This window comes from Ursus arctos, unplaced genomic scaffold (genome assembly GCF_023065955.2).
Source record: "Ursus arctos isolate Adak ecotype North America unplaced genomic scaffold, UrsArc2.0 scaffold_19, whole genome shotgun sequence".
NCBI classification, from domain to species: domain Eukaryota; kingdom Metazoa; phylum Chordata; class Mammalia; order Carnivora; family Ursidae; genus Ursus; species Ursus arctos.
This window is the reverse complement of record NW_026622863.1, coordinates 25832627-25848200: the sequence shown is the minus strand read 5'-3', so window position 1 is coordinate 25848200 and position 15574 is coordinate 25832627. Positions and strand designations below refer to the sequence as shown.

Here is a 15574-nt window from a genome sequence, read left to right as displayed (position 1 = left end):
GCTTACCCTTTTCAATGAAATAAGCTAGTCAGTACCATGGCCAAAACTTGCTGCACTTCCTCAATGAATACCAGGAGATAGGAAATACAAGGACATTTAGAAATACTAAAGAGCTGTGTACCTTGGTATGAGTACATGCAACCTCAAGATACCGTTCAAATTTACACTTTGCCAGCCATCAATCTCTTTCTCTCTCACACATCCATGCACACAAAATCTGATGGCATAAGACAAGAACTTTTGCTCATATTTTTTTAATGTATCACAATGAGCAGGAAACATACTTGATGAAATATTTTCAAAGGAGTATATTCAATTACCATCTACAATCAACTTAACTATGACAACAAAGTTTTTGTGACAAATTTTTTTTTCAGTTTGAAAGTTCCATGTGGTTCTGTTAGTCTCCATGTATTTTGGTACAGTTCGAGATCAGCATTGTTACAGTAACAAAAAAGCTAACAAGACTACATTATAGAAAAACACCAAGAACATCATTTTTGGTTTCACTTGCTCTATTTTTTTTTGTTTTTTTGTTTTTTGTTTTTTGTACATTGCAAAGGCTGTTCATATACCTCTTCACCTCAGGGTCACGTTCATTTATGCTTTCTTTCCTACCCAAACTTGCCCCCCTCCCCCCCCAAGAAAGTAAACAAACAAACCAAAAAAACTAGTCAAAGCTTTGTTTCACAGTGGGCAGTATCTCAGCGCCAACAAACAACCAACTCAATTTATGCTTCTATTTAAAATGTTTTAATTTAATTTATTTAAAAAAAATATATGTCCATGAACATCAAGTGCACTGGCTTGGGTCACTGCCTCTCTCTCCTGCAACTTCCTGCCATGCCTGATAAACTCAGGTTTAAACACATGCCGTCTGTTTTACTTTATTTTCAATCATGTAAAACTTTGGCCACATTCATCTCTTTAAATAGCTTTTAATTTAAAAAAAAACAAAACTTCCTAGATTTATTAAACTTTTCCGTGTGTGTGTGTGTGTGTGTGTGTGTGTCCTTCTTAAGTTTCTTTTTTGGAAGGATGAAGAAAGGATGGTTGAAATAAGTTCCATTCGGTGGGTTCATATGGTGCCATGACTGAATGGTGTCAGGCGCCAACCCACACCTCAGAGTATTTGGGAAAACAAAAACAAAAACAAAACCAAAAAAAACCCAAAAACAACCAAAATATGAAGTGTCAATAGAGGTGAAGAACTGATTTAAAAAGTGAGTTGAGATATCCTATTCAGCTACCTACTATGCAACAGACAGGAGTTAAATTCTCCTAGTGAGACCAGTCTGAACAGTTGAGCATTGTAGTGAATTCATGCTTTGATACCAGTCACAGCCATAGTGGATGTCAACCCACAGACATCTAACTAGCTCATATTTGACCTCTAACTGTCACCATTACTGACTGCTTTGCTACTTCTGAGTTAATGCTGAGAATTCTTTTTCCTTTTTTGAATGAACATGTATGTGGGTGGTGGCACTGTAGAGGAAAGCATCAAATGTGCAGCCCACTCCAGGATGAAACAATCACATAATCCCTCTGAGAAACACTGGTGGGTAGAAGCATGCTTAGCCAACCTACCCAACCACCTTGCTGTTGCCAGATACACCCACAAGTCAAGGCATGGCATAACAAAACACTGACAGTCACTCTGCCTCACACAGGGAGGATGGCATAGTAGCTCAAAACACACAAACAAAAACCACCGTTGTGGAGGGGTGGCAAAATTACAAGGAAATGAACTTAAAGTTGGGGGGGGGAGGGAAAGGGACAGAAATTGCACTATTACCAAGCAATATCATTTTTAAAAACAAAGTTTTCAGAAAAAAACCTAGCAGAATTTGACAGGTAAAGCTAGTGTTAAATTGTTAATTGGTATCACATAGAGAACCAAAAACAAACATTTTTTTTCTATATGATACAGACACAGAGTAACATACAACAGTTAAATGGCAAAAAATATATATATATTTCATAGAGTTACAAACAAGATAAAATAATGGAAAACAAAAAACTGTACAACTTTAAAATTTAAAAATGTTCATCTCAAACACAGGGAGAAATACAAGAATTCTTGTTAAAAGAAAAGAGCTTTTTAAAACAGCAAATGTTTATGTGTACTTGTTTTTGACACCTTATGCTACAACTGGATACTGGTATGAATAGTTAGATGGTACTCTTTAGTATTTCTACTTAAAAAAATTTTAAAAAGAATTTGCACTGTGCATCAGCCTAGTTAGAAATATATACAACAGTTCTGGATCTACTCTTTCATTAAACCAAAAACGAATTCATAAAAATAAAATAGTCCCGGCTAAAAAAGAAGAGAAAAAAGAAAAAAAAATCCATTTCAGATCTTGGAATGCTCCAGTCTTTTGCAAAGTCGTTGAGTGGCTTCAGCACTGGGGAAAGAAGCCCGAAAGATGACCAATGGAACCTGCATTCACAGTCTTCGAAGTTCCCTTTTGAAACATAAGGAAGAGAATGAAGGGAAGGATTTCACACTTTCGGGGCAAGGGGAGATTGTTTCTGTTGATGTTTGGCTATGAAAGTGAAACAGCAAAGCATCTATTTGTCTCCAAAATCTACGTTTTAGCAGCACAAAGTTTTCCTTTCAAAGTTCAGACCGTTGTTTTAAGATGAGAAAGGGTGTGTGTTGAGTTGTGTTATGTGTTACAGGAATACAGATATTAACATAAATACAAGTGCCTCACATACGGTTCCTTTTTTGCTTTCTGTACATTGCTATCTGCTTCTTTGTTGGCTGCACTCTGGATCACTTGCCGCTCAGACTGCCTAACACAAGGACAAAACTTTGAAGTAAAAAATGTGTCTTTTGGTATATGGAATTGTCATTAACAGTTGCCTCTCTGCTTGCAGAAGAAGCACATAACAACCTGGGAATCTTTTGTTTTACACTTTCTTTTATTAAACTAAGTCTTGTTTGTTTAAATCAGAAACAAATTCTCAAGTAACAAGAACCCTTTCCCTTTTTTCTGCATCAGCAGTGAAAGGGTGTGTCTTTGGATTTTATTTAAAGCATGAAATTTCTTTTTCTGAGAGGAAAGAAAACAAAAACAAAACCCCTAACCAAAAACTTTTTTAGAAAGAAAAGCACACAGCCCAATTACACAAACCGAAACAAATGCTTTAGTTTAGGAAAAGAATATTTGAAGCATCCTACCAAACAAGGAGGAAAAGAAGGGATAAAACAGCTAAAGAAAGGATAAATAAAAAATAAATGGCACAAGGCTTACAGACATAGGTAACTAGAATTATATGCCTTTAAAAAGTTTCAACTCCCCAACCAAAAATAATCTGTGAGGATCCTAATGACCCCTAGAACCTTTTGAAATTCTTTCTTTAGTTTTATAAAATAATTCTGCAGCTACCCTCTAAGAAATGAAGGCAGCTACCTTAAGTGGGAGATTATAGGGTGGAAGGAGGAAGGAGAAAGTGGAATTAAGGGACAAAGGGGAGAAAAGCTTAGGCGAATCAACGGATTGCAATCTATCTGCTAGGAATGAACAAGACAACATCAAATGAGGAGCTGTCAGCTGGACCATACAAAAAGCTAAATGTACACAAAAGGTTTTTTTTTCCTTTTAAATCTACCATACTGCTTCAGTTCATTTCCAATGCAACAATCTACTCAACACCAAAAATGGTCATATCTATCATAAATACAGAAAGTCAGTTTTTAAAACTTATTTTTTTAAGCTACAAGTCCTCAACACTCTGTGTGTGGGTTTTTTTTTTTTTTTCTGAAAGTGGGAGTGCTTAACTTTTCCCCTTGAAATTGGCTTCAGCAGAAAAGCTATCCTTTAAATCCCCAGAAAGCTAAAGCAGTTCACATTGTTTTTCTTGAATACTTTCTGCCCGTTTTTAAATTAAAAAAATCTTTTCTGGAACAAAAAAAAAAAAAAAAAAAAAAAAACTGAAAAAATAATATATTATAAAACAATGATTCTGAAAACAGAACAAAGTGTGAGCGATTGACCTGAGAATAAAAAGACATTACATTTCTTTTTTTTCTTTTAGCAAGCCATTGGTATCTGAATGCTAAGATAGCAAGAAATTTAAAACTGTAACAAGGTGGACTGCTTTCCCATACAGTGCATGCCGGGCTCCTCTGTGCTATCAACGTGGGGCATTTATTGAAAAGGGGCAAATATACAAGGGGTTTAAGCTCCAAAGACATTAGGGAGGCCCTGCGGACTTCTGTTTCCCAGACCAATAGTACCTTCAAAAGGACACAATGTAACAGGGTTAAGGTTTTTTTTTTTTTTTTTTTTTTTAATAGTAAAAGAAAAAAGAAAAGACAAGAATGTAAAATCACCGGCATAGATAGGTATATGGGAAAACAACCCACGCTTTTTCTTTTTTTTCCTTTTTTTTTTTTTTTTTTTTTTTTTTTTTGGTTAGAAGCTTTGGAATTGCAGTTAGTCTATTTTTGAAATTGGTTTGTTATTAATCTTTTTATTTAAATTCATTTGTTTGTATTGTTCATCTTCAAAGCTTACAATCTGAAGGTGTCCGTTCCTACACTGGTCAGACCACTGTCCTTGGGGCAGCTGGGGTCTTTGGGACCCTCCACCGGGCTCGCCGGTCCGTCGGACTTTTGGCTGAGATCCGTGTCAGACTCCTCCGAATAGTCGTCTGTTGGCATCGAGGGCTGAACCCCTGAGGTGCTGCATGAACTTGAGGTAACCGTTGAAGATGAGGAGAGAGGAGGAAAAGAAGGGGGCTTCGCGGCTGAAGCCCGGGAGACCACTTGCGGCCAAGACTTCCTGGAGGCGTGGGGGGAAGCGGAGGACGAGGAGGGGGCGGCGGCCGACGGGGGAGGGGGGCTGTCGTTTGAGTGAGCGGCAGACTGCGAGGTAGATGCGGTGCTAGGATCGGGGAAGCAGGCAGAGTGAGGTAATAAACTAGGGTGCTCTTTGGCGTTTCTTGCTGCTCTCGTGATTGTTCTGTGTTTGTGCAAGGCCGACTCGAGATGTTGACTCAGAGCTTCCTCCCCACAGAGCGCGCTCTCGCACGCCAGGCAGTGGTATGAGCCGCCGCCACTACCACCGCCGCCGCCGCCGCCGCCGCCGCCACCGCCGCTGCCGCCCGTGGGGACGTGAAGCACCATCTCTTGCAGGTTCACCACAGACTGGCCGAAGAAGCAGAGGGACTTCAGGTGGCTCCTCGCCGCCTCCTCGTCACCGAAGCCCGCCTGGCACTTGCGGCAGACCAACTTGTACTGCACCTTTGGAACAATGAAGGGGTCGTAGAGGGAGTCCGCACTTTTGCTTTCTGCTTCTGGCTCTTCGGGGGGTTTCGGCAGGAGGGGGGACACCTCACGGGGTGCGTTTTTCTGCTCTTCTGGTTTGGGGGATTCTTTGGCAGGGTCTTTGTCTGGGGAAGCAGCCCCCTGGGGGACTGGGGTTTGGCTTGCTTTGGGCTGCTGCTGCACTTTTTGCTGCTGCTGCTGTAGTTGCCGCTGCTGCTGCTGCTGGATCGCCTCCTGCAGACTCTGCTGGTATTGCTGGTACTGCTGCAGTAGGGAGCCCGGGGACAGCCCCATCAGGGCCTGCGACAGTGCAGGGCTGTAGGGGAACAGGCCTTCCATGCCATACATAGGCTGCAGGTACCCGCTCTGCAGGGCGCCAGGGATCTGGGGGGCATAATAAGGAGAGAAGCCTGGTACAAAGTAAGGAAGGAACTGGCTCGTGAGCAAGGCTGTGGGGTCCGAAGTCAAGGCGGCCTGCAGGGCCTGCAGCTGGGCAGGGTCCACTGCATACTCCATGGCGGGCAGCGGGGCTGAGATCGTGGCTGTGGCTGCTGTGGGGGCCTCTCCTTTCTCCTTCTTGGGGACAGGGAGGGGCTCCCCTTTCCCTTTGTGTGCCTTTTCCTTCTCCTTTACCTTCTCACTGTCTTTGTCTTTGCGTTGCTGTTGCTGCTGTTGCGGTGGGTGCTGTGGCGCAGGTGGTGGCTGAGCTGCGGGCGGCGGCGGCTGCACCAGTGGCTGCTGCTGCTGGGGTTGGGGGGGTTGCTGAGGGGCCATCGCCACGGTGGCTTGTGCTGGGGTCGGGGAGCTCAGCGATGCTGAGGACGGTTTATTTGGTAATCCAGATGTGGGGAGGCCAGGGGAAGGAACTGTTGTGCTGGGCAGACCCATCAAGTTCGGTTTAGGAGACGTTAAAGCTGAAAGAAATGAAGACGGAAAGAACCATAGGTCAGTCTGGAGTGGTGAGGTTGAAGCTCAAGATGTTGTACTTGTGTCACTGGCATGAAGTCTGAGATCTCAAGGTTAAAAGTTGAAAGACCCTCTCAAAACCACCATTTTCAATAGCGGGGTCTCACCAGGCTCAGGGTTGGATAGCTTTGTATTCTAATCAGTGTCCAATCCTGGGTCAGCTCCCCTCATTCCCCTTTCAGTTAAACAACTTCTAACACCTTCCTGCCACACATGGCACGTCCACTAATCCGTATGTTCTTAGCCCACTTCCCCAAACTAGGTGTTTCCAGCTCGGACATTTGAACCAAAGGCCTTCATCAAAGCTCCACAGAAATAGTGTCGCCCCACCAGAAGCTGTAGAGGAGAGAGGTAACAGGAGAAGAAAGCAAAATGCAAGAAACCTGGCCAAGCCCCCAAGACCATGTGAACAAACAAATGTGCCTCTCTGGCCTGCACAATCCATTCAGGGAAAACTGTCCCATTACCTTGGCTCAGGTAATCTTTAACAAATCTGTTGAAAAATGTAACCATCTAGGAAGAGGATTCTGAAGTTTGCTGGAGAAATGAGCATTCTCTCTTCCAACACATCTGAATGACATACAGAAAGAAAGACTGCAGATGCTTCAGAAAGTAGCATCAGAAATGGAAAGACCCAAAGTGTTGGTACCACTGCAACCTACTCATACTTATGGGTAGCAAAGGTCTTTGCCAAGTCACCAGGCCCACATGGGGTACAGCCCCATCTGCAGTCACACTCTGCCTATGAAGCCTTCACCCAGCCCAGAGCCTAATGTCCTCCCTCAGAGTCTTTTGTTCCAGGGTGTTGGAAGACAGTGCTGCTCCTGGTACATCAACCTGCAGGTGCATTAAGACACTAGACTGTATTCATCTCCTCTTCAGAGGGTACCAAAATGTAAAATAAAAAAATCCCACAGCTCCTCACTATTTCATCTGGACCACCTTCTGCCGGAAAGCTGGGGTTAGGGGTTCTAGAACATGACCCTGTCCTTGTGAGAAAACACGGAGAAGCCCAGACCTGGGTGAAGACAATGTTGGCTTCACACTGGTGCAGCATTTAAAAACCCTCAAAGTTCAGACGAAGAGAACAAGGTTGCCTCAAATTGCCAATCCCAGAAAAATAAACCATTAACGTTTGGAAAGCCAAGGAGGATGCTTCCCTTGGCTTTGTATAGCAGCATTAATTTGTTCTCTCAAAACAGCAGAAAGGAAGCACTGAGATGAAGTCATCCAGTTTCCTCAATGCACAGAAGGAACTGAAACCAGAAAGAAGTATCTGACTCAGAAAAAGCCAGTAAAGGTTCATTGGTTAAACTGCCATGCACAAGATGGAGAGTGAATGGATTATGAATTCGACAACTTAGGACATGGCTAAAAAATCAGCGAGGCAAGGAAAAAACATCTAGAGATTTCTCCATCTCTGTGGCATCAGGCTTTCAGGAGAAAGATCCAGGTCAGAAGGCCTTAAACTGACTTCTGTGTCTTGAATAGAAGAGGAAGAAACTGTAAGACTCATTTACAGAATCCTTGCTGTATTTACCAAGCTTTATACTAACCACGTTTGATATAGTAGCTCAATATATTCTCAAGCTAGTTCTGTGGCCTCAGTTTTCTCATCAGCAAGATTAGAACCAAGGAAGGCATTTCATCACCCTGATGCTTGTCATGCACCGCTGGAGTCAGACTGACGCAGTGTGGATTGTGTTTGACACAGAGCTGCTATGTGGCCTTAGGCCCCCCGACTGCACGGAACCTCAACTTTCTACAATACATGGGTGCAGGGACTAAATGAAAGGTCATATGGAAAGAGCTTACCATTGGACCTGACATATTAAATACAAGTTCCTTCCCCCGTTCCAGACCCAGTGCTGCTGTGAGCTGTGGTACAGTCAGATGGTGGTAACTAGGACATACTGGTAACCCTGGCTGCCTCTAGTAATTAAGAGCATACCTTTCTATCTTGAGTCCACTCTTAGTGGTCAGAACCTGAGTAGCACTAAGCATATACCTGTTGACTGACTGGCTCATATTGGGTGTTGTGGAAGGAGCACATAGCACTGGGAGCCGGGAGGCCTGGGTGGGAGCTCTGGCTCCTACCCTAGCTTGCTGAATGGTCTTGACCTCTCTGGCCCTCAGTTTTCTCATCTGTAAAACAAGGGGAATAGATCAGACATTCTAATTTTTTTTCACATTATTATGAAATGTTGGGCCATCCCAAGCCCTTCTGCCAAGGTCCTGGGCTACAAGGGTAATTCAGTGCCTCGACACTTTCCATAGCTTGATTCTTGGCTTATGGCTATTTGGCTTTAGCATTAATCTGTGACCTTACTTGCCAACAACTATAAGCAATGACTTAGACATCTTAATGCTCTTACCACTTCAACCCCTGGGAACAGGGACTCTAGAGGGCTCTCCTTTGGTAAAGGTACACCGGTCAATGCAGGTCCGGGGCGGGGGGGGGGGGGGGGGGGCGGCGGGGAATCTTGCTGACTTGTGCTTTAGGAAAGATAGCTGGCTCCAGAGAAGACAGGTGAGGACAGAGGAGGAGGAACAAGAGAGGGACACAGGAAGAACCATCAAACTCCCTATTAATAAAGTACCAAGTATTTGACTGAATTATGGGGCTGGGGGGAGCAAAGAGAGATGGGTGAAAAGGAAATGAAGGGGTGATATGAAGACTCCTAAAAATGAGGATTAACGTTTGTCCGTCTGAAGATTCAGAACCATATTGCCCAGTAACAGGACTCCTGGTCAGTACATTCAAGTACAAAGGTAGTCTCATTATAATGAAACTAATATAACCACTGTTGTTCTAGCCAGGTAAGAAGCCCAGGAGTAAGGATCCATTTATGAGAGCTTTCTTTCTGATAGCAGTTCTGCCAGAACAGCTCCCTAAAAACAGGCAGGGACCACAGGTAAGGACAAGGACTTAAGTTCTCTTGAACCAGTTTCCATAGAGCATGATCCAGAATTAGCTAGGATAGTCAAATGCCTTCTATTTCCAACAACTATCTAGATGGGATCGGCAATTTCACAAAGACTGACTAGAAGGGTCTATGCTAGAAACCTCTTTCTTGAAAATAACCCAGGATTTAGGATGCGAGGACCCTCAAGTTCTTCCCTGTACACATCCTGGTTGTGTTATGGAACACAGGGCAAGAGACTAATTTCAGAGCAGACTTTTCTAACCAAGGGGTCCCATCCCTGAGACTGGGACGTCAGAAAACCACAGGACTAGGGAGACTCAGTGGAAAGGACCAGAAGTTCTGTTGCTGTTAGAAAACTAGAAAGGGAAGCTTCTGCCTATCTGCCCAACATTCAGAGGGTTTGGATGGTAGCCACAGAACAAAATGCTAATTGGTCAGCTATTTAATGCTGTAAGAATCACCTAGAGCAGAACCCACCTGTGTTGGATGGAGTAAAGCCCGGCAAGGAGGGGCTGTTGAGGCCGGGGAGCAACACAGGAGGAATGCCCTGGAGCGCCGGATATGCTGTAGGAAGGTTAAGAGCCTGAAGAGGGGCATTGTCAAACATCCCTTGCTGCTGAGCTGCCAGTCCGAGGACCTCATTGGCCTTTTTAATCCGGTCCAACTCTTGTTGAGCCATCAACTGACGTACAGTGGCTGGGTCAAAGTATTCTTTCTCCTTGTCCAACTGGCTTCCAATGGTGTCCTTAACTTTGGAGATATGCTGCTGGGAAAAGATATGGTCACGTACAGACAGCCGAGCGCTGTACTTGATGCCACACAAAGTGCACTCTGTTTTCGGTCCCTCGTAACTTGTTTGGTTTATACCAAAATGCTTGGCCATGCTTAACTTGGACTTCTTTTCTTTTGCCCGGGCATTCTGGAACCAGACCTGAACAACTCTCTTTGGCAGTCCAATATCATTGCCCAGGACCTCACACTCTAGCATGGTGGGCGTCCTGTAGTCATTAAAGCACGACTTGAGGACTTTCAGCTGCAAATTGGTCATTTGAGTGCGAAAACGTTTCTGCCCTGGCCGATCCCCACTGTCTCCAGATTTGCCTGCTGACCCACTTGCACCAGGACTTGGGGAGCATGGGTCTGCAAGGCTCGAAGTTTCACTGTAGTCCACTGTACCTTCATTGTCATATTCCTTGCTGTAAAAGCTTGGGGCTGGGCTGACCAGACCAGATGACAGCCGATCTTCATACTCAGACATTGCCATCATGGCTGCTTTGGTCAACCCTTCATTGGGTGCAGAAGAGGATTTGGTTTCAGTTGCTATTCCCGTTGCACTGTCATTATCTGCATTGCCCTCGTCTCCGGTAGTGGTATCTGTGATTGCTGTGTTGACAGAGGAACAGTCGTCATTGTCCAGCTTAGTTTGGTCAAAGTTTAGATTAACTGAGGAGATGGAGGGGCTTTCAAAGTCTTCAATCCCTTCCACCTTGATGGAAGAAGGGCTAAGGAGAGTTCTGGGAGACAACTCCATGGTTTTACTCACAGGTGAGAGGGGGACACCTTGGCCGTCACTACTGCTGGGGGGTAGGTGGGAAAAGCTGGCTCCATCAAAAATATCTCCTTTCATCTGGAGTCCCCCATCGCAGTCTAAGAGCATTGCAGACAGAGTTAGGTTGTAGCCAGCTCTCTTGGCTTCATGCCAATGACGGGACCGGATATGAGCCTCAAGGGCAGTCTTGGCTTTGAAGAGTGCTCTGCAAAAAGGGCATCTTCTGTGGGCCTGCGCTGGGCCCACAGCCCGGAACTGTCCTTTCCGTTCCCGGGCTCGGGTATTCTGAAACCAGACTTGTACCACGCGTTTCTTCAAGCCCACCTCGTGCGCAATGTGATCCAACATCTTTCGAGTTGGATTGGAGTCTAATAGATACTTTTGGTACAGAATTTCTAGCTGTTCTGGTGTAATGGTTGTCCTCAAACGCTTGTCTCTCTGAGGTTCTTCTCCTCCTGTCCCACTGTCATTTTCTCCAGGGCTCGCACTGGCCTTTTCCTCCAGCTTCCTCTTCAGAGTGTTCATTGTGGAGGTTGGAGTTGAAGGAGAAGTGGCCGAGCTGGCTGGAATCTGAGGTATAGCCCCAGAGAGCAGCTGGCTCGCCAGGAGTGGGTTACTAGGGTCAAACAGCATGAAAGGCATATCCAGTGACCTGTCCAAAAACTGGGGGTGGATGAACTGGTTCTGTGCACTCAGGAAATGAAGCTGCTGATGCTCCTGCCAGTGCTCAAACGATGGAAATGCCAGCTTACATTGATCACACTGGTAGGGGATTAGCTGAGGAGGTAGGTTTGCCAACTGTTGAGGAGTCGACGTGTGGAGGGGCTTGAGGGGCAGGTGGGAGAGCTGGGAAGGACTAGGGCTTGACTGGGGTAAGGGGCACTGAGGTGGGGGTGCTTGTGGAGGCGGCTGTGGTAACGCAGTGGGGGAAGTGAGCTGTGGGAGCTTTTGCTGGGCTGCGTTTGTCTTCTGCTCGGCCTGGTCTTGCTGCTGCAGCTCTGCCTTTGGTTGTCCTTGCTTTTCTTGGGTTTGGTTTGGCTGTGCACTGGGAGGTTCAGCCTGCTTTGGTTTCTCATCACTTGCCTCTGTTTTCGAACTAAAAGTGGCCAGTTCATCAGCCTCCGCTGTGAGCTGTAAGAAAGCGGAGGAGGCTGCGTTGGCAGATGGTGCTGGGGCGCTGTAAGCCTGTGAGGGCATCGGGGTGCTGCAGGAGGAGCTGGTGGGTGTCAGGATTTCCATGGCATCCATGGAATCCTCATTTTGGCTGTCATCCTGCCCCTCCTCATCCTCATCCTTGTAACACAGCTTCTTCTGATGCTTGATGAGATCAAAGATGCGCTGAAACACCAGGCTGCATTTTTTGCACTGGTAGTTCAAGTTGCTTGTTCGAATATACCTGTCATTTGTAAGCTCACGCCGCTCTCCATCTTTGCCCTCCCCCTGATTCTCGTAATTTTTCCTGGCCTTCTGTCGGGCATTTTGAAACCACACCACTATGACTCGGGTTGGAAGGTTTAGTAAATTAGAGAGTTGCTCAAATTCGTCATCCTTTGGGTAAGCATTGGCATCAAAGAAGTCCTGTAGGACCCTCAGCTGGTAGTCAGTAAACCTTGTTCTTGAAGACCTCTTGCTTCCCCAGTACTCCTGCTTCTGAGGTTCTGGCGAAGGGGGCCGGGAGTCGATCTTGAGCTCCTCCAGGCTGGTGATAGGAGGATTGCTAAAGTTGTAAGGGGAATCCTTGTTACGTTGCCGCTCTTTGAAGAGGGTGTTTCTGAACCAGTGCTTGATCACTTTCTGGGGCAACCCAGACTTGTCTGCCATTTCTTTGATCTGCTCTTCACTGGGGGAGTTGTTAATGTCAAAATACTGCCGCAGGACCCGGAGCTGGTCATCCGTGATCCTGGTGCGAGGCCTCTTGTTCTGCTGTTGGAGGAGGCTTGGATTTAGCTGATGCTGGTACAGCTGGGCCAGGTCTGCAGGCAGAGGCTCCACAGGTCCAAGCTGAGGGGGCAGCTGAGCCGGCAAGGTCTGCAGTGGCATCGTCTGCATCATCAGCGGTGAGAAGATGGGCAGCTCCATGGGCATGGAGAGTTGGGTGAGTGGCACGGATGGCTGGGTCGGTGCAATCGTGGGTGAAGTGATGGGTGGGGCTGACGTGGGGATGGCTGGCGTGGAAGCTGGCTGAGGTGGTGCTGCAGGAAGAGGGGGTGGAGGAGGTGGTGGGGGAGGCGGCGGCGGCGGCTCTGGGGTCTGGGGCCTCAGGGGGTACAGTTTATCGTAGTGTTCTCGGTACTGTTTAGCAAATCTCTCTAGCTGTTTAAAGGGGAAGTAGTTTTGATGAACGTGCTCTTGATGACTCTTTAAAATCAAGATGTTAGAAAACAACTTGCCACAGGAGTCACACTCAAGCTTTTCCAGATTTTCTCCCTGCTCCGTCTTCCCATTCTTCTTCTGCACCTTCTGCTTGTTCTCATTGTACTGAATGACCAGCTCAAAGCCAAAGTTCTCCAGCAGGGCTTTGGTGGCATTCCCTCTTGCATCTGAGGCGATGCGTGGAGGGAGCATGGAAGGCTCAGAACTAGCTGCTGGTGCCAACTCTTTCTTCTCTTTAGCCTTCAAGGCATCTGGCAGCAACTCCTTGGGTCCTGGGTTGCCCTCACCCACCTCCGCACTATCCCTCTCTCTCTGGCTTTCTTTTTCCTTTTCTTTGATGATCAATTTGTTTTTCTTTTCAGAGTGCTGGCTTGGTTGTAGAAGGGCAGAGTGAGTCTGGGACAGAGAGAGCTGGCTTTGCTGTTGCTGCTGCAGGATCTGCTGGTGGCTCTGCGGTGGGATCTGAACCTGAGCCTTGAGATCATCCAGCAGGCCCGGGCCCGTCCCCGTCAGTGTCAGCGCCCCGCTGGTCACGGGCAAGCTCACCTCGGGGCTGAGCTGGAACTCTGCGCTGGGGATGTAGAAGGGGAAGAGGAGATGCTGCTGCTGCTGCAGCTGCAGCAGGGTCTCTGTGGTCATGGGGAAGTGAGGCAGCAGGGTGGGGTTAAACAGCTGAGACTGGATCAGGGCCGCCTGCTGCTGCAGCTCCTGCTGCAAGTGAGCTTGTACTTGAGCCTGAGCCTGGGCCAGTGTCTGTGCTTGCTGCTGCTGCTGTTGCTGCTGCTGCTGCTGTCGGGATGCAATCATATCTGCCAGCTTCTTCCGATTGGCCTCCTTGGGCTCTGAAGGGGAAGTAATATTGGCACCGATGGGATTCCCCAGGGGTGGCATCCCTACGCTTTCCGTGGGCACTTGGCTCAGTAAATTGGAGCTTGGAGTGATGCCAGCACTGCTTGGATTGGTGGTGGTAAAGGTGTTACTGCCACTGGTGCTCACAGGACTTGAGGTGGAGGAGCTCAGGGGGACACTGCTGCTGTTCCCCGTCCCATTGCTACTGCCACTTGCAGCCTCCAGCTTGGCTGCTCGGGCCTTGGTCTGATGCAACACAGACCGCATGTGGATCTCCAAAGTGGAACTCTGGCTATAGGCCACGTTACAAGTGTTACACTTGAAAGGTTTGTTGTCTGGGCTGCTGGTGGGTTCTGGCTGACCAGTTGCCGATTCTTGAAGGGCTCTCTTTAACTTATGTAGGTGGGAGACAGAATTGTAGTGCACTAGCAGGATATTCTTTTGAGTGAAAGATTCCTTGCAGACTGTACACTTGTAAGGGCGAGAAGGGTCTAGAAATTTTTCCATGGTGAAATTGGGGCCTTTTCTGAAAGGTAGAGCTCTCTTTGGCTCTGAGCCTGAATCTTCTTGTACTGACCCAGAGTCACTGCCCGTTGGGCTCTGTTTGTCTTCCAAGTCACTCTCCTCCTCCTTGTCTTCCTCAACAATTATGGTGTGGTCCTCCGCCAGGGTAGGGTCTCCCATTGCCAGGAGGTCCCCATTGGCCAGAAGGCCACCATAAAGCTGTTGGATGTCAGCCTCGCTCAACTCCAGGTGGCTTGTCTCAAGGTGTTTTTTCAGAGCCTGAAAAGTTCGGAAACTACGCTGACAAAGACAGCACATTGTGGCAGCTCTGATCACATGGTACTGAGAATGGAGCTGCAGCTTTTCAATGGTCTTGAAAGCCAGGCTGCACTGATTACAGCGATACTTGTACACATGGCGATCCGACACAGGCAGCTGAGGCCTCTTGGCATGAACCTCATTGAAGTGCGTTTGAAGAGTAGCAGAAGTTTTGAAAACCTGATTGCACCCTTTCTTCCAGCATAGGAAGCCTGACTCTTCTCTCACAGAGCCTGGGTCAGCAGAAGAGGGTTTCAGATCTCCACTGTGCTCTGTGCTTACAGAAGGCAAGATGTTCTTTCCCAGATCCTCTGAGGTTTCTGTAATTTAAATAAAAAAAAAAAAAAAAAAAAAAAAAAGCCAAGCCCAATGATAAAGAAAGCTTTGTTTCAAGGATGGCACCCACAGCTATCTACCTAGCAAGTGAACACAGAATCTTCTTATAGTAAGGGAAATACCCAATTGGAACACAGACTCACTCCACACAGCCCCTGCAAAGAGTACATATTATAAATAAGCAAGTGCACATGAACAGAGGGGACTAAAAGGAAATACAGAAGTTTCATTATAATAGGCCTGTATCATATCTTGGATCTGTCTTTACACACCATTCAGTTGCTTGACTCAGAATCTTGAATTTCTTGAGAACTGGTTTGAAAGTTACTGATCTTAGACTGGATTCCCCTTTTAAGTGGTCTGGAACTGTAAAATATGTGAATTAATGCTGTCCTAAATGGGGGGGAATTTAAAATAACTTTGTCCATTGTAATATAAGAAATTCTAAGATTTTGGAATATGTTTCTT

General features: G+C 46.4%; 1 protein-coding gene across 8 annotated transcripts in view; it reads right to left on the bottom strand.

Moving 5' to 3' along the window:
* Positions 1–238: 238 nt before the first annotated feature.
* The window catches only part of ZFHX3 (zinc finger homeobox 3), a 1297849-nt gene continuing 1282513 nt past the window's right edge, over positions 239–15574 (bottom strand). For all 8 annotated transcript variants that reach the window (XM_057314209.1, XM_057314211.1, XM_057314210.1 and 5 more), the window contains 2 exons: positions 9655–15090; positions 239–6198 (listed from right to left, as the gene is read on the bottom strand). In XM_057314209.1, the coding sequence (XP_057170192.1) occupies positions 4529–6198; positions 9655–15090 (7106 nt within the window). In that variant the 3' untranslated portion in view covers positions 239–4528. The remainder of the gene's footprint in view (positions 6199–9654; positions 15091–15574) is intronic.